The sequence below is a fragment of the Drosophila serrata genome, unplaced genomic scaffold (assembly GCF_035046125.1).
Source record: "Drosophila serrata isolate PLE 108 unplaced genomic scaffold, ASM3504612v1 contig_382, whole genome shotgun sequence".
Classification (NCBI taxonomy): Eukaryota; Metazoa; Arthropoda; class Insecta; order Diptera; family Drosophilidae; genus Drosophila; species Drosophila serrata.
The window spans coordinates 2,678,701-2,697,794 of NW_028257280.1; the positions used below are offsets into that span (position 1 = coordinate 2,678,701).

At 41.2% G+C, this 19,094-nt stretch overlaps 1 protein-coding gene across 46 annotated transcripts in view; it reads right to left on the reverse strand.

Moving 5' to 3' along the window:
* LOC110186325 (cubilin) overlaps positions 1-19,094 on the reverse strand; it is a 52,673-nt gene that overhangs the window by 29,458 nt on the left and 4,121 nt on the right. For 25 of the 46 annotated variants that reach the window (XR_015273355.1, XR_015273350.1, XR_015273356.1 and 22 more), the window contains exons 3-5: positions 12,474-12,591; positions 6,566-6,628; positions 1,580-2,362 (exon numbers count right to left, since the gene is read on the reverse strand). Coding sequence is in view for 33 of the 46 variants with exons in the window: in XM_086840346.1 (XP_086696472.1) it covers positions 1,580-2,354 (775 nt within the window). In the remaining 13 variants the exon portion in view is untranslated. The remainder of the gene's footprint in view (positions 1-1,579; positions 2,363-6,565; positions 6,629-12,473; positions 12,592-19,094) is intronic. The other 21 variants (XR_015273358.1, XR_015273352.1, XM_086840342.1 and 18 more) reach the window with 3 other exon arrangements.

The window sequence follows — 19,094 nt, forward strand, 5'->3', positions numbered from 1 at the left end:
ATAAGAAAGCCTGCATCTGCGGCTTCAATTGTCTTTAATCGCTGCTAAAATGTCGATGATGATGGCAGGTCCTGGATGTTCTCCCTGATGTCCTGGGGCTGGCAAAAGTTGAGGGGGACCTTTAACGAATTGTCATTGATTTCTTTTGAAATGGTGCCGCTTTTGTTTGCTTTCGCTTCTGCCACATTAGGCAGCCGAGCAGGGGCATCCCCCCCTGCCACTAATGCAACTCCAGCTATCAGGCACTGATCACAAATTGAATTTGCTCCGGCGACAGCTCCAGCTTGTCTTAAATAATTATGTTCGCATTTAATTAATAAGTTTGCAGCATTAACAAAGGCCACGAGAAGGGTCTGCAAGCATATTGTTTTGGCTGGCAAGCAATTAAGGCCCCTAGCATATTGTCTTCTAGGCTCCAACCTCGCTTGACCCCCTCTAACTTTGTAATAATGTTTGCCTTTAAAAAAATGAGCAGCAAGAATGCAAAAAAAAACTGTCACACAAAGAGTTTTGAAAAAAAAAAGGGAAAATGAAAGAGAAAAATGGAAATCCAAAGGGAATGTGAAGGGGCGACGAGCGGGGATTGTTTCCTTCCTGTCAAGGGACGCACACTTTGTCGGTCATTAAATTTTTTTCGTCATTGCCTTTGGCAGTCAATACATATTTGCCCCGCGTACATAAATAATGAGCTCAGTTGTTGTTTGGCCAGATTTGCAAATGTTCTTCGACAGTTGCAATTATTTATTTACCAACCCGAGCGACTACAGTGGGCACTGTGAACGAGGTCCTTAAAGCTGCCCGAGCACGAGGCTAGAGCTGCCACTCGAGGCTGGCAATTAGAGCCAGGGGAAAATTGCTGACAGGATATACAGTTCACAGGGTGCTATGCGAGAAGGCAAAAACTTTCAACAGAATTAAAAGTCTTACGCAAAAGCTTTAAAGGAAAAAAGAAACAAAGAAAAACTGTTGCTTTCGTCTTTGCAATTTGAGTAAATAAATTTCGTAACTTATTCAGGGTTAATTGGTATTAATTTCCTTTCAGAAAGATTTTAAATGAACTTTAGTAATAAAACTTGTTGACTTTTGTTTTTTGTTTAAAAGTTTACATTTCAGTCGACATTAACAATGTTTCTCCCTAGTTAAAATTTGTATAAAGTCAGGAATAACTAGTTAAAAGAAGCTAGAAAGCCGAAGTTTGTATACTCTCATAGTTAGTCATAAGACCATGTGTTCCAATGTTCAATCGATCATAACTAAGCCAAAAATTCCTTAATTTCAATTCGGGAAGCACTCCTGTGTAAGTTTTTAGTAGTATAAAAAATCTGCATACTCTGTTGAAAATGTTAAAAAAAATTCAAAATTTTGCCAATTTTAACGATGTTACCCCTTATAAAAATTTCAAAAAATCCAAAAAATTTCGAAAAATTATTTTTCGACCGGACAAGGCAAGATCGATTAAGCTGTTAATGCTGATCAATAATATATATAATTTATAGGGTCGGAAATGATTCCTTTACATAGTTACATGCTTCTGACTATATGTATAGTACCCTTGGAAATATATAAAAATATGACTTACCTGCATAGAATAAAGGCAGCAGATTGAAGATGATAACCAGCGGAAATATAGAGCGTGCAAACTTTTGCATATCCATAAGGATGCTGACAGCCGGATTCGTCGAAGTGGAAGCATCCGAGTCCCTTGTGCTGGCGACGTGTTGAAGGGGCTTTCGTTGTTGTGGCTGTTCTTTATGGTGAGGTTTCGTAGAGTCCTGACTGAGACTGACTTTGGAAGATAGACGTGATAGGCAAGAAGTGCTCGTGGCATAGCAATTCCGCTCCGAAGTCCCTGCATGAGCTGCCAGGCCGGCAGGAGCAGCAGGATGAGGGCATTTGTGTTGCTGCTGCTGTTCGTGCTGCTGCTGCTGTTTAGCAGTAGGAGCAGCAACATGCAATGTAGCAGCACTGCTGGCCAAGGGATGTTGCATCCTGGGCTGGGTCTTGAGGCTAGCAGTGATCTCATCTGCGGACCAGGACTCACGTACATCATCTGCTGTCGTTGCTCTGCCTCCTGCTGTTGCTGCTCCTGTTCGTGTTGCTGATGCTGTTGCCTGGCATAATGTTGCTCCTGATGCTCTGGCTTCTGCTCCTGTAACTGCCTCCGAATCTCTGTGTTTTTGTGTGTGGCCCAGAAACGTAACGCTTGAAAATTGCTTTCGCTTGTTGCTGTTGCTGCTGCTGCTGCAGTTGTTCGTGTGCTGCTGTTGTTGTAAGAGTTGGCGTGTCGTTGTTGTTGTTGTTGAAGAAATTGTTGTTGGTGTGTTATAGAAATGTCGTATCTGTGCTGAGGCCATGTTGTGCCCTGAAATAAGATTTGGAATAAAAAGAAAACAAAAAGCATCAAGTAAATGCTTAAAAAGCCATAAGGAAATTGTTTGTCCAGCTTCACTTTGATTATCGATTCCTGGAGCGCTTTTCGAGGATTACGGACAGCATTCGGGGTTTCTTGTCTTTTTAATCAATTCCCGTGGTCCCGCCCATTTCGGTTAACGCCGTCAGGCAAAGGATTGTCCAGCTTTTTTTTCTCTACAAACTACCCCAACTCATGTTCAAAGGGTCCTCGACTGAGAGTTCAATTCTTTCTGTTTGTTTTCGTTTTTATTTTGTTACGCTAGCTTCCCTTTGTGTGTTTTATTTTGCATTTAAGAGGAATTTAAAATGGGATAAATAAGGTATTTGTTACTTAATATTGAAATCGTAGTTAGTTTTACCATAATTTTATATTATTTATATTTATTTTCATGTTGTAAGTTCTTTTAAACTCTTGTAATTTAAATTCCTTTTTTATTTCCAACATTACGCATACGCCGTGTGTTATGGCAAAAGTACCTAGCACACATTTATAGCACATCCTTGGGAGCTTTTTACTGTAAAACGTGTAACTTGCAATCCCTTAAATGTCTCGAAAGCTTATCGGATGAAACTAAAAGCTTTCTAGCTGAGTTACAAACAAAAAGTACGCTTTACGTATACGTAATTCTACTATAACTGTTAACAGGAAGCTTCTACTGTTACAAAAAGCTCTCTTTGACACACATACCCAAAGGGCCAAGGACTCACACACAACAACGAATGATAAGAAATTGCCTGAAACTGGAATATGTATATAACTTTTGTTCGAATATGTATTATCTAGTTAAGTGCCCCCCTTAAACCCTCACTCATACCCTACTTTCTCCTAACTAACTACGCCCCTGAGTAGCGCAAACACATTCCTCATTTGCAAGCCATAAAAATATGTGAAATAATCATAAATAACCTACAAGTACACTAGATAAACCCTTGGCGAGTGCCACGCCCATTGGGTCAGGGACCGGCATTTATCAAATTTCCGCCACTCGAAATGTTTTCTGGCCGCAATAACAGACGCCGAAACAAGTTTCGCTCTGCCACATCCATCAGAGAGGGGCTGCTCTCCCGGCTGCTTCCTGCGCGGTGTTGTTCTTGTAGTGATTACAGACGTTGATAATAAAGTAAAAATTGCAACAATGAACGCATAGACATCATGTCTATGGCAGTCCACGGTCTGTTGGCCAGAACCAGCAGCCAGCAGCAACGCCCACACGTAGCACGGAGCCATAAAGTGCTCGTAATCAACGTGAAACTGCGTCGCACGCACACACATTTATAGAGGAATTGCTGATGGGAGAGTGTGTGCACAGAGAAAAAAAAGATTTTAGTTAGGAAAAAAAATACCCTTTTTTGCAAGTTTGTATTCTCCATTGAGTTGAGTTTGTATAAACAGTAACAGAAAAATGTCTTTCTAGGCTACAAATTAAATGTAGGTCATATAAAAACCTTGGGAATTTATTTATGAATTCAAAACATATAACACTTTGCCACCCAAAGAAGTTAGTAAATATAAGCCATAAACAAAGAGGTTTAATATATAAAATATATATTTCAGACACTGGAGAAACCAAGGAATTCTTATAAACTTCTTAAATATAAAACTTTTAATGTTATAAATAAGTCCTGACTTCGTCTAACTTTTCTTTCAGTGCACATTTTGCGTATGTTCTTTGCTGGCCACTGGCCGGTGGCTTTCCCATTTCGCCAACGAAAATTGTCTGCAATGCTGCACTAATGTCATCAGGGCGTATGCGTAACTAGGTGAATGTCGAGTGCGGAGTGCGGAATTTTCCGGCCTGAGCTTATAGCGGGGCAGGGTGGGAGGGGCTTCGAAGCTGAGTGGAGTTTTCTGTTACGTTTCAGCTGTATCCATTAATTCCGGGCAGCTGGCAGCAAAGGATGTGTGTGTGCTCATGTGTGTATCCTGCTGAATAATTAAGGAGCCTGCCAGGCAGTCAGAACGGAGCAGAACAGAGCAAAACCGAGTCGAGTTGGCCATGGAGCCATGGAACTTTGGCGAACTGTCAACTGCAAACTGCGGCTGCCACATAATTGGAAATTATGTGCTGCACTCGACAATGGGACAACTGTAAAATGCTAATTGCAGTCGAAAGTAATAGCCGCAACAATGGACAACGGACGCAAATAAATTGCAATTTGTTGAGGCTAATGTTTATTCAAATGCACGTTTTCATTCCCATTTCCCATTTCCCAGTGTTTACCCACCTGCGGCTGACCTGTTTCTGTTTCTCTCGCAATTAGTCAGACGGACGATACTTTGACCCGTATCTGTGGCCCCTGCTAATTGTGCACTTGGCCAGCAGTTTAATGAGTGCTCCTCCTGTTCGCTCAAAGCCAGCGAATGCGAAAATAATAAAGCTGGCAAACAAATAAAAAATAAAGTAAAAAATTAAAAGGCAGCCAGAGCCAATTAGAATGGACTAAAGCGCAGGAACCACTTCAAAGCGGCGCAAAAAGTGGAGAAAACGCAGCAAATAAAAGGGCAGCCGCAACAGCGATACAGATGCTAAAGGTGATGCGATGCACTAACAGATTGAGTTCTTTAAAAGTAGAGTAGTAAATATTATGATATTTAATAAATCACGAGAATGCTAATATTCTAAACTCTTGTAAAATATAAGCTGATATTACTCACTCTAAACTTAACTAACTCATCTTAGGAAAGGATTTTCCCCTTTGTTTTTCTTTATTATATACATCTTGCCTCAGCTGCAACTCCGTTGCAACTTAATGTCTTCTCCACTCTGCAATCTGGAGCGTTGCAAACACTCCAAAATAGTTATTAAACCCTTAGAGAAGCTAGGGCTCTGAGTGCCCGGCCATGGGGTGGCTCTTGGCTGAAACAAATGGCGCTCGATGGTGCACAAAAAGTTGCAGCATTCGCAGCATCATCATCATCAACAGCAGCAGCATCGAAAGGAGTGGGAGCAGCAGCAACCAGAAACCAGAACCGCAGCAAGTCTACACTTCAACGCCGCGAGTCTCGGGCATAAATTTAGCCATATCTGTATCTGTATCCGCGTTGGCTGTACTACCGACTACAGATGCATTTATGCATTCCACCCTCGGGAATTTACATTTGCTGATTCCCAGTGCTGCGGCATGGTTAGGAAGGGAGCCACAATATGCATTCACTTGGTTGATTAACATTCTGTTGGAATTAAAGTTTAAAAAGTTGTTTGCATGCGGCCAACATCAACAAAGGCTGTCACACGTTTTTGTGAAAAATGAAATGCAGGCATGCCTTTTTCCCATTTTAGTTTGCCAAAGAACTTCATCATCGTCATCATCATCATTCAGCAGGAGAAGAGAAGCCAGCTGGAATGGAAATTAGCCAGGACAGAGAGCCTTGTACGCACATGTTGCATGTATAGAGCATGTCGCATGCCACCGCAGCAGTGACAAATTGCAATTTAAATTTGGCTTTCGCGGATGCAGCGCACTTGCCTCTTCTGTATGGGTGCGCGCTCATTACGAGTCTCACAATTATTTGTAGTTTTTAATTAGAAAACTTGGCTCGTCGCCCTCTATTTCTGTTATCTGCTTATGTGTGTGCTTGTGTGTTGCTTGCTCCTTGCTCCTTGCAACAACCTGCACTCCAGGCACATCAAAAACAAATTCATGAATATGCAATGTGCTTGTTAATAGTTCTGGGCATATGCGGCGTATACGTAATGCATGATTTATAATAACATCGTCTGTCTGATGTGGCACGATGTCTGTATTTGTGTGTGTTTCGGTGTTTGGATGTAAGTGTTGTGTATAGGCAAGAAGAAGCTGCATTTCAAGTTAATCAGCCAGAAGCTCAACTTGTTGAACCACACTTTAGGCCAATCAAAGTATTAACTAAAGGGTTATCGCATGTTGAAGCGCGAAAAATAATATTTTCTCAGGGAAATTGCTTGGGTATTTAATAAGCTTAATATCCGATTAATTTTATATACATATTTGTATACCCAATAATCTAGCCAGAGGATATTTTTTCTGTCAACTATCCATCTATTCTTTCGCTATAATGTAACAAAGTGTTAAGTAATTAACTAAGCCTTCAAATTTTACACACCGTAACTTTAAACTTGTATTAAATACTTTCCCAACATGTATCTTAAATAAATTTGATTGGGCCACTCACCATATCGTCTGCATTTAGAGCGTTAGGGTACAACACGTCCTAATCACGGAATTTTCTGAGTTTCTGCAAAGAGAGAAGCGTTTGGAGAACTGTACAAGGTGACAGACGGCTGGCAGGACTTAAGTTTAACTTTAGCCTAGTTGCGTTGTGAAATAGATCCAACCATCCACCGACAGCTGGCAGCGCTTAAGTAAAAGTTGCCAGTTGCGCGAAACATTTGCAACTGCAGCATTAATGCGACTTGGGTCGAAAGTTGCAAAAACTTTCGACACGGCAAAAGGCGTGTGGGCGTGTCAAAAAGATTGTAAAGTCTGCTTCGAATAAAAAAGAAACACAAAAAAAACAAGGGGGAAAGTGCGGAAACTTTGCAGCAAATCAATTTCGCAGAAAACTAAATTAAACAACGACAAGCCAAAGCAGCTGCCAAATAGATAAAAATGCCAAACACACGTGCCAAAAGCGAGGACGAGGGACGGGACGAAACAGGGCAGGAACAGGACGCGCGAAGCCACAAACAAATTGTAAAAATGTAGGGGAAAACCCAGAAAGGAGAACCGAGACAGAGAAAGAGAAAGAGAGTGGGACTGGGACCGAGAATCGCGCATTGGCAGCGCCTTGAGTCGAGTCCCAGAGCAATTTATCATCTCTATGTTTAAAATTTATTACATTTATTTTATGTTGTTCTGGCTCCTTTTTCTGTTTACTTTTAACTGTTTTCCTTGCGCGTTTCCCCCTTTTTTTTCTTGCAGCAGCAGCAGCAGCACTTTAAGGACCAAGTCAAGTGGATAAAGTGGCGGAGGCGGCCAGGATTCCTTTGCTGCCGCTGTCAGTTGAGTTATAGCGCTCGACTTGGCCCCACTCGGCTCTTGTAATTGAATTTATCGCTGTAGCAATATTCATCAACGTCGGCCTGCAAGGAACTAGGAGCAGCCATAGGAGCAGCGGTAGCAGCAGGACCAGCAGGACCAAACAGTACCAGCAGGACTAGAGCTGCCGTCGAAGGCCTTACAAATGCCAGGCGATCAAACTAAAGTGCCAGAGATTATGCTGTGCCTGCAGTTGCGTTGCGCATACGCAGCGTGGGCCGCACTAACAGTGGCAAAAATTGAATTACACCCTCCGACCCCCGACCTCATCTCCCACACACCCACCCACACGACCACGCTTTAGTCCATAATCCACAATCCACCCTCTGTAGCCATCGCCCCACACCCGTCCGTCCGTATCTTTCATCCGCAGAGGGCAGCGGTGCCAAATTGCTTTCGATATCAATTTCCTGGCAAAAGCTTTTGTTTCGCTGGCAGCTCCGGCCGCAGCTGCAACGAAATCCGATTAGAATTCCTGCACTGTCCCTTCCGCCTCCCTCCTCTTTGCTGCTGCCCCCCTCGGTGCCTTCTCTTCCTGTCCCGCGTGCCTCAAAATCAAATTGTTTACGATTGCCACTGTTGTTGCCGGGCAAACAAACAGCATTGGAAATCAAGTGGAAAGGCTGTGACTACGAATGAATTTCCCTTTTTCTTCACATCGTTAGTACTCAATTCGGGATCTACATTAAAGTGTGAAATCAAGTTGAAATCACTTTTACAATATTTATAATCCTATATTTAGTACATTTTTACGAAATAAATCAACATATTTCCCAATTGAAAGATATATTATACCTCGATATCCAACTATCCTTAATATGCTTCAGAATACTGGGTACAAAACTCCAAAAAGAGAACTCGAAAACAAAAACCAAAACCCTGGCATTGCGAAGATCCATGGATTGGCGGCCGGAAGTGGCCAGACGAAAGTAGAGTAAAGCGGAAAAGGACACGACAGGAGCAGTTTGCAATTCGTGGAATAATCATGATTGGGTTGGTTGCATGCATAAAATATGCATATGCTGCAGTGGCCAGCGGCAAGCGATTCCAGCCCAGAACGAGGGACTAATGAAACCAATGCCAAGTCAGCAAATTGAATCAACTTTCTGCAAAGCGAAGCGACACTGCAGGGAGCATTTCCCCAAACATTTAACAAATCGCATTTAATTTAAGAGAAACTCTTTGCGGTAACAGTTGGAGTTTGGAAAAGTCTAAAATTGCTCAACTAATTGATTGGCAAGTGGTTTCAGGGGAAAAATAACATTTTTGGAGAATCAAAAAGGATCAGAAAGTACAAATATTAAATTGTATTTAACAATATAAGAGTATATCAAAACGTAAAATCAAAAATTGGGAATGTTGAGCTTATTTAATAGGAACTAATATGTCTCGAACTGCAATTTAGTAGCCTTAAAAACGATTTAAACTGCAAGACCCCCCATGTCCTATTGCTCAGCCAGGTAAAAGCCCAATTAAGCTGACCTCTGATTGGGTTAGGTTTATAGGCTGAATTTACCTGAAGCATTTAAGCCGCAGCCCCCCGGAGCTATGGCAATTGGCAAATCAAGTTTCGCATCAAAAGCGAAATGCATATCGATTGCAGCTGTCAATGGCAGGCGGATGGGGGAGAGAAATGGCCAGTGGCAAGTGGCATGTGGCATGTGGCATGTGGCAGATGCAATGCGCGGCGAGATGATGAATGGAGCCGTAATGAGTGTTATTAGACAGCGTCACTCGCACTGACCATCAATTTGTGCGGGCGATTGAACAAAAAGCTATCGATGATTCCTGCTCCTTCTCACTGCCTTTCCCTCTCTCGATATTTCCCTGCCTTCCTTTTCGTCCTTGGCCAGCTGACAGAGCGTGTGACAGGATGTGTCCAATTGAAAACGAAACTGAAGCCCCGTAAGAGAAGTGAGTGTGAGTGAGTGTCCTTGACAGTCGGCATAATCAATCCATGTCCTTTGTGCCGCGCTCGCGTTCGTGGAAATTGAAAAAGAAAAAAATTCATTTTACTCGGCAAACCGGGTTGACAACGCCATCCTGGGACCTAGCAGGATCCCCTGGCAGATAGGGCAGAGGAAGCCGGGAAGCTGACTGGCCGGATGGCAGATGTGATATATGCTTATGGCCACCGTTGCCTGGGAGCCTGCAACATAAATTATCAAAGTGCAAGTTGCAAATTGCTTGGCCTTCAGCCTGCGGCACGAAATGTGCACATAATTTCAAATTTATTACGAATTTACGTGCCGTTGCGATATGAAAGGAAATCCCGAACACTCGCCGAGGGAAAAAAAGAAAACTCAAAGAGCTACCTTCCATAGTTCGAACTATGTGCACACTGAAAGGTAAGCAACTATGTTAGTTGGGGTTCTTCAAGTCAAGGACCTATAAAATCTCATCTCATTGTATAAATATCTTAATGATCAGTGAGAATAAATAAGTTGTATTTTAACTTTTCACCTCAGAATTTAGCATAGTTATTAGTTATTTTCCCTCAGTGCATGTACACATACACTCAGGTATCCATGGCACGTTGGGGGCGTGTGTCACATGCAAAGCAGGTGACACCCAAAACACCCACAACCACGGACTCGTTACCGCCCAGGACAACGCCAACGCCATCGCCTGTTTGGGCTAAGAGGAGACCTTTGCTGGCGTGTCAACTTCCGCCAGCCACGCCCAGGTGCTGCCTTCTGGTTTATTCCTTTTGCTTAGCACCACCACCCTGGGATCCGATTAAATGCATCATTTCTCCGCATTTCAGATGCAGCAGGAGCAGGCCACAGGACCTGCGAGGAGCCACAGGAGTCGAGGCCATCCTCATTCCTCTGGCCAACACGATGCCCAGCGGGCAACGTCACTTGTCCCCATTTCCCAGAATCCCTACATTGAGGAAAATAAGGAAGGAAGGTAAATGAAAATGTCAACGAGAATACAAAGAACCAAGGAAAACATAGATGAAAACCCAATGTGAACTGGAAAAATAAATAATACAATTAGAGATGCCTGAAGGACACTTGAAAAATTCTCTAAAATTCGGTTAGTTTATGATAAAGTTAGATAATTTTTAAGTGTTTAATTAAAACCATAAAAGAAGCTTAAGATAAATAATCCTCTGCTTGCCTCTCTAAGCTATTTTTAATATTTTCCTAAATTTCTTGAACATTTTAAACAACATTTTTACAAAAATCGGTCAATTTAAAAAAAATCGTTTTAACACCCTTGCAGGGTATGCTTATTTTAGTGAAAAGCTTGTAAAACTGTGAAGGACTCATTTCCGACCCCATAAATCATATATATTCTTGATCAGCATCAACAGGCGAATTTTTTTTGCCATGTCAGACGAAAATTTAATTTTTTCACAATTTTCAAAATTTTATAAGGGGTTACATCATTAAAATTGACAAAAATCGGCAAAAAAAAAAACTAACTTAAACTAATTAAAACTGACTAAGGAGTGCTTTCCGAAGTGAAATTAATTCTTTTTTGGCTTAGTTATGAGGTTTTTAAACTTTGATTTGTCGAAAAAATTGTCATATAAATATGTATGTATATTGATTCCGATTATATTCTTTAATTTAGATGCAATAATATTCCGAAGTTAGTTTCCTTTCTTTATTGTTTAATAATTTCTTTATGAACATTTCGTTTACCCCAGTGTATCCGCTAAAGAATGTTGTGCATTTGTGTTTGCCTTTGTGCCGCCGCTGAGCGTTGTCCTGGCTCCTGCTGTGTCCTGCGCTATGCTAACAATCTTGTACTTCGGAGCCCGCTTGAGTTTAACTATTGACGTTGTTGGCGCTGCTGCTGCTCCTGTCGTTGCTGTCGTTGCTGTCGTTGCTGTCATTGCCATTTTGCCGTTGTCCCCGGTAATGTTACACGGCTTTTTATACTCCTCGGAGGCAACGGCGACGACAACGACAACAATAAAGCAGGTGAAGGATTCGCATAAAAGTTGTAAAACTGATTTAGCCAAGGCACACACACACGCGGATTGTGCGACGATATTAAAAATCAAATCAAATTTCAGCTTAGCAATTTAAGACGCTAGGAGATGACAGAAACTGGTTGCTGTTACTGGGAACATAAACTTAAGAAGGCCTCAAATTGAGCATAAAGGGAGTTGATGAAATGTGAAGGTCAAATTGGTAAGTTTGGGTTTAGTTCTGTTGTTACTTAACTATGCTTTTGCGTTAACTATCATATTTAAAAGATAACTTTTCCTATCTAGAACATATAAAAGTCAAAATAACTTTGAAACACTTCTTAAAATCTTTAAAATTTACTAGTTTCATGTTCTTTAATCCCAAGAATATATCTACTTCAGGTCTGCTGCTACTGATTGAGTGCAAACTAGCATACTATTGACACACCCTAAGACGATTATTAGGAGCTGTTGAAACACTCGTTACACAATCAGTTCTACTGGGGTGGCAGTGTTCGTAAATCAATCTCGTTTTTGGCACTTCGATCGATGCACTTGCAAAGCGCCATCAAATTACCATTTTTGGGCCAAGCAAACATGGCATTTTCTTTTGTGCCAAGAATCTATTTGCTGCCGATTCAATAAGTTTTCGAGCCCAGGGCCCAGGGCCCAGCCAGCCCACCAAAATCCAAATCCAAATCCGCATCCGAATCCGAATCCATCCTCCGGCTATTTGGCAAGCCTGAGCTGCATTTCATATCAGTTGATTAAGGAAAGGACGAGGATGAGGATGAGGATGAAGATGGGGATAAGGATGAGGATGAGAATGAGGCTGAGGACACAATGAGGCCGCTGCCAAGGAGAAACTTTAATAATGGCCGGGAAACGACGGCGAATGAAATGTGAGACGCCAAATTAGTGCCAAGCAATTAGACGGCAGCCAAATTGAAAGCAAATGAAATGCCCCGGCCCCTACACTACCCCTACACCCCACAGAAAAAGCCAAGATTCTAGTATTAGACCCTTCGAGCAATTAGCCGCGACACCAGACCCGTTTCCCTTTTCATTATTTTCATTAGAATTTTCGCATTTCCTTGCGGGGCTCTGTACTCACGTTTATGCTAGTTGCATCGCATGGCATTTGCTGTTCCAGTTGGGCCATGTTCTTTCCCCTGCTACATTTTCAGTTAATTGCTTCAGCCGGGCGACGAAGACGAGATCCTTCCTCTGCGCTGCAATGAAAGCCATGCAAATGGAAATGAGGTTAGTACGCATATTTTGTGTAAGTAAGTGCAATTTGCAGTGGCAACAAATCATGTTTCGGATGGGGAGGAGGAGGTGAAGCTAAACCACCACAAAAGTGGCAACCGAGAGAGTAGAATTCCAAAAAGAAGGAGATGCACTAAATCATGCTGGTAGTATGTGGGTTATGCTAGGGATGTGTATCGAGATTAAAAGTTCAGTAAAATATAGAAATGGAGATTGAGAGGAAAATTCCAACGATATATTGGGCAAAAATACCCTCTTCCCATCCTTTTCATCTTCATCAATTATTTTTAAAGCATTTTTAAATATTTATTAACTATTTATGTATATTTATTTGTATTTAAGTCAGAAGCTTGCTACTCGGTGAAAAACTCATTTTCGACCCCATAAACCATATATATTCTTGATCAGAATTAAAAGCCGAATCGATCTAGCTATGTCCGGTTGAAAAAGAAATTTTGAAAATTTTTTCGATTTTTGCAAAAAACGATAAGGGGTTACATCATTAAAAAAGTCAAAAATTGACAAAAATTTCATAACTTTAAAATATGTAATTTAGTATGCATATTTGTTAACCTAATTATAACTAGCATAGAATATCTTTCCGAATTGAAATTAATGAAATTTTGACTTAGTTATGGATTTTTAAGCTTTAATGAGACCTGCAGGTGGGTCATGAAATGCTTAAAAAGAAAAACATAATTAAAAGGTAACTTAAACGTTTTTATTAAATAATTTGTATGAAATAAAACAAAGCATAATTAAATAGAAGCGCCTATAGATATTAAAACAACACATTTCCCTTTTTAGCAAACTTGCATATTTAAAATATTCATCTGATTAAAAACAAAATCCTAAGTCAAAATCTATGCTTATTTTATCATCTCTACGATAAACTATAGTTTTTTTAATATTTATGATGTGCAATTTAATTGTATGCCATTAACAAGCAGCAGTTAAATAAGTCATTAGGTCATTAAAATGAACTCTATCTTCTGTGAATTCTCACTACATAAATTGTTGTTTATTTTCCAGTTTTGAAATTAGTTTTTGTGAAATTATTTATGAACCTGACTGACCCATATGCTGTTGCCAACATCATAAATATTGTATTTGCAATTTTTACATGAAACTTGCACGTTGCATTCCGGTGCACAGTGCAGTGATAGTGATTCATAAAACATTAGCTTCCAGTTTCCCGAAACGAACCAATTATGCAACTCACGTACAAGGTGCTGCGTGTGCGTGTGTGTGTGTGCATAGATGGCCATAATTGGCCTATGACTATGTAAATTGCCACTGGCCGCAAAGTATGCCATACAAATAGTGGAGCCGCAAATGGCATTAAAATGAAACACGCATCAACGAAAGTTAATTGGAAGCCTAGAAAGGAGCCTAGGCTCCTGCCAAGGGACAGGAAAGACAAGGCAAACAAAGCTCTCCCACAGGCTCCGTATCAATCACAACAAGGCAAACACACAGACACACCAACAGATACAGATACAGATACAAACACAGATACAGATACAAATACAGATTCGGATTCAGATACACACGCTGGCAATGATGGGAGGCAACTAAATTACAACCAATTTTTATTGCTGTGAAAACAAAAGGCGCAGCATCATATTATCACAAAATGGCGCTGGCAAGGGGCGATGCGGCTTCCTTTTTTTGGGGCGTGGCAGGACTATATATGCGTCTGTCTATCCGTCTATCTGCGCCCGGCGCGCACGTTTTCACACAAAAGACACAATAAATGATAACACATAAATTCGCACACACAAGTTTGTCTACAGTGTGTGTTTCTGCTGCGAGTCGTATCGTTAAAAGTCAATTGTAAACTTGCGCGCTCAAAGGCACACACAATTCGCAACTATTTAGGCACCGCAACAAAATTTGATGAGATTTTTAATTTTAAATATTTGTCTCAGTAATTGTTATAAATTACAGAAAGAGAGGAAATGAAATAAAGCAAGAAGGGTAGGTGCTTTTGAGGGCAAATTATATTTATCATACTTTGGAAATGATTTCTCATTAGTCATGATATCTGTAGTTACTGCTTATTATTAATAATGAAGGCTAATTTATATACTCTTTAGAATAGAAATATATATATTTATTCAATATACAATAATAAATAGGTAAATTGTTCATCAAGGATTCCTAGGGGAAGTCTTGAATCCACAGAAAAGGTTTTAACAATAAATCCTATATCAACCATAGACTCATTCCGAAAAGCCCAGTTTCTTTCAAGATTTTTTAATTAATATCTATAGATTTTTTTAATGGAATATATATTTTAATAATGTATATTATGAAAGTTTCAAGTTCTAAAAAATTTTACATTTTTCACAGTGAAATAACACACACACTTAAAGCCATCGTGTGACTAAGGCAGATCGAATTATAATGCAAAAAAGCAACTTCCCCTCAGCTTCCTTGAACTTCCTCTCCGCTCTGCCTCCCCCCTGAAAACAGATACCGCTCGCTCAAGCCCCCCCCTGCCCCAAGCAGTTACGCGTAATGCCACCTTATCAGTGGCATTCAAATCAGAGCATAAACACACACACACGCACACACCATCAGCTAGCGAAGCGGCGGCGGCGCTGCAGCAAAGGAAACCAGTGAAGCGGCAGCTGGATAAAAGTTACATTGACATTGCCCACCATTGTGTGTGTGTGTGGGTGTGTGGGTGTGAGTGCATGTGTGTTAGTGTGCGGCAAAAGAGAACCGAAGAGACTGTGGAAGAAAGTGAGAGAGAGCGCCTGCGCTGGGCGGCTTACACCAACGAATAAGAGTCGCCAGGATAGACACGCAGAGAAAGCTAACTTTCCTCTCTGCTGAGCCGCCCTTTTTCCTATGGTGGTGGGGCGGGGGGAGAGGGATGCTGCAGGAGGGGAGTTCGGGGAGTTGGCGGAGCAAAAACGTCGTTTTTGTTTTTGGCCAGGCTTGTTGTTTACGCTTTGCCGCATATGTCGCTGCCAATGTATTTAATTGTGAACTGCGCACAAAAGTAGGCAACGATAATTTCTGCTTACCCATACGCTGTGCGTGTGCGTGCGTATGAGTGTGTGCTTGCTTAGGTGTGTGTGCTTGTGTGATTGTCTCTTATTTATTTATTTTGTTTGCTGTGTTGTCCTGGGCCTTTTACTGGCAGTCGCTTAATGACGTAACAATTATCTTTGGACGCATGCTTATGGCACTCACGGGTGCGCTTACTGCAGCATCCCGAGCTTGCCAATTGAAATTGCCAGCAAAGCACACACACACACACACACACACACAAGTACACACAACTCTCATGCCAAAGCCCCCGCAAGGATGTCACGTTGTGGCTTAGGATGGCTCACATTATATATGCCTTATTGAAAACTTTTTCAATTATGAAACAACTCCCTGGCACTTGGCAAGCGGATTCCAGTCCATTAGCGCCCAACGGAAGCTTAACTCGATGAAACTCCCTAATTGACCGCCGCTCCCGTTCCAGATCCCCCTTCCAGCCGCCTCCGCTCGAGCACCCCTGGGCTAAACGTTTTGCAAATAAACTATTTTTTATTCATAAACAAGCAACAACAGCGTGGCACACTCTAAACGACCACTTAAGTGTGTTCCCCCAACAACGGCAACGGCAGCAGCAGCAGCAGCACAGTCAGCAGAAGGACCAACAACATCATCAGTGGCAACAACGGTGTGGCAAAGATGCAAGTCTTACACGCAGAGAAACAAGAACAAGGAAACTAAGATCTATGAGCTACCAAGCTACTCCTGCCTGCATATTAAAGACTATTCTGGAAATACTACTTCCAAAGATAATATTAATGTAATTGATAATATTTGTTAAGCTATTGAAAAATTTCTTATATCAAACCTATAATAATTATACAATATATCTTCCTTTCGCTTAACATTCCTAGTTCAAACCATATCTCCATTGACTAGCTTCTGTTGTTCTCAATTATTGATGGGGGGTTTAATATTAATGAGTTAGTTTCAAATTCTCATCACGTATTTCAAGAATGATGGAATACGGATTTTGGGACATAAGTTGTCTAACAAGTTTACGATGACTTAACGAGATTTTGCAGCTGGGCTGAGAAGGAGATCCCGAGACCAAACTCAGTTTGAATTTATGTCGTAGCATTTCCCACTGTGTAGGCCACCCACTGGCACACACTCATACACACATCCGGCGACATGGCCAGAGCGCATGAATGGATGAATGAATCCCTGAATCGCCACTGGCAGCCAGACAAGCCAGCATGTGAGGGGCGTGGCCAGCGGTTGGCCCCATTGTTGCTGCGGTGGCTGCTGGCTGCTGCCTGATGTTGCTGCTGCCTGATGTTGCTGCTGTCATTACTCGAGTTGCTCGTTGCTCGCTGCTCGTTGCCCGTTGTTTTTGCTGCTCTTTGTTGTGGACGCTGCTGGTGCTGTCGTTTTCATCTAAGTGCATGCGAAGAGCGCTCCAAGTCCTTTTCTATTTTTTTGTCTATTTTTTGCTCAGTCCACATCCACAGTCAGAGTCACAGCATTTTCCCCCCGGTGAGACTGAGTGCATGGCTGGCTTGTTGCTGCTGGGGATCCATTTGTGCATGATTATTTTTGCATGCGACTAGCTGAGTTCCGGGGCCAGGTCCATCCACCCACCTGCTCATGACTAAGAGATGTCAGCCTGGTCCTTTGTACACAACCCTGGCATATTCTCTGTGTGGCTCTGTGGCCATTTTGCAGGCAATTTATCTCAAGTGCGGTTTGGCCAGAACCGAAATACTGCTGCTGCTCCTGCTTCGGGCACCTTGACACATTTAACCGATCGAAAAAAGCGTAATGGGCCCCCAGGATTAACCTTGAACTGTCCATGCAAACACGGACATCGATTGGTGCCCATTCGTGGAAGGGATGCGGACTCAAGAGTGACACAGCAGCAACAGACAACAAAACATTTGTAATTAAGAAAGTTTTCGCTGCTGAAAGGCACTTAAATGAAATTTTAATTTATTTCTAAAATGCTGCCATTGCCAATAGTCAAGGAGGAAGGCGGCAAAAGGGAGCTAAGCCAACAAGGAAAAAAATAGGAAACACACAAAAACAAAAGGCGAAGCGAGGCGAGGCAGCTGCAAAAACTTTTCCAAAGTGACAGGGACAGAGAGTTGGAGAAAAGGGACTCACAGGACCAACTGACGGACGGACAGACTGACTGACTGACTGACTGACTGACTGACTGACTGACTGACTGACAGACAGACAGTTGTCGCTGGAGAAATTATCTGAGAGGTTGGAGAGAAGAGAGAGCAAGAGTTGCAGGAGTCTCGCAAACAACAAACCTATTAAATATTTAACCTTATCGCAGCCATTTCCACCGAGTCGACCAGGAAGTCTCAATGCGGCCAAGAAACCATCTACAATTACCAAACGAAACAACAACAGCAATGCCACGCAGGACAACAATTGGCAGCGTTTTAAAAAGCGCCTCCAGGACACGCCGGCCACATTATGGCGCCCCATGAAACGCTTAAGCCATCAACACAATGTTCGGTAATTAACCCGGCTAAATACGATACGACGACCAAATTATGCCTGACTGAGGCCCGGGCTCAGGCCAAGATGGAACGTGTGCTCCCTTAATGTCCTACGAATAGCTTCCTTTGGGGGTGTGGGCGGGGCACTTCCTAAACCTCCACAGCCTCCGCTCCCTCTAATGACACGTATTTATCTGAACCCATCTCCATTATTAAATAGCTACTACATTTTTTGTTATCTGGTTAAATTTGGTTACTATTATATCCATTTTAGTGCTGTTGAAATACATACACATATATATTTCTTAATAGGAATTGAAGCGAACAAGTCCTAATTAGTTTCTACTCTTAGTTTGGGTTAATGAAAAGGGATATACCTTAATAGGATGTCCTTTAGAGGGCTAATTACTAACAAACTATTACTTTGCTTATAGAAATGTTCCATGGAAACTTATTAATTACAGAAGCTTAAAATGATCGCATTCTGTGAATAAATATTAATATTTATATGAAAATTTATTCGACAAATCAAAGTTAAAAATACTCATAACTTTGCCAAAAAATCATTAATTATAGTTCGAAAAGCTTTCCTATGTTAGTTTTTATTAGATTTATTGTTCTGCATACTGAATTTAAAATGTTAAAAAATTCAAATTTTTGTCGATTTTTGAATATTTTAATGATGTAACCCCTTATAAAATTTTAAAATTTAAGACAAATTTAAAAAAAAATTATTTTTTATTCGGATCGATTCAGATTTTAATTCTGATCAAGAATATATATGGTTTATAGGGTCGGAAATGATTCCTTCACTGCGTTACAAGCTTCTCAGATAATTATAATACCCTGAAAGGGAATAATACCAGTCCATACATTCTAAAATAAATTTTTCTAGTTTTATGTATGTATATAAAATTATGAAAAATATAAAAACAAAATCTATGCTTAAT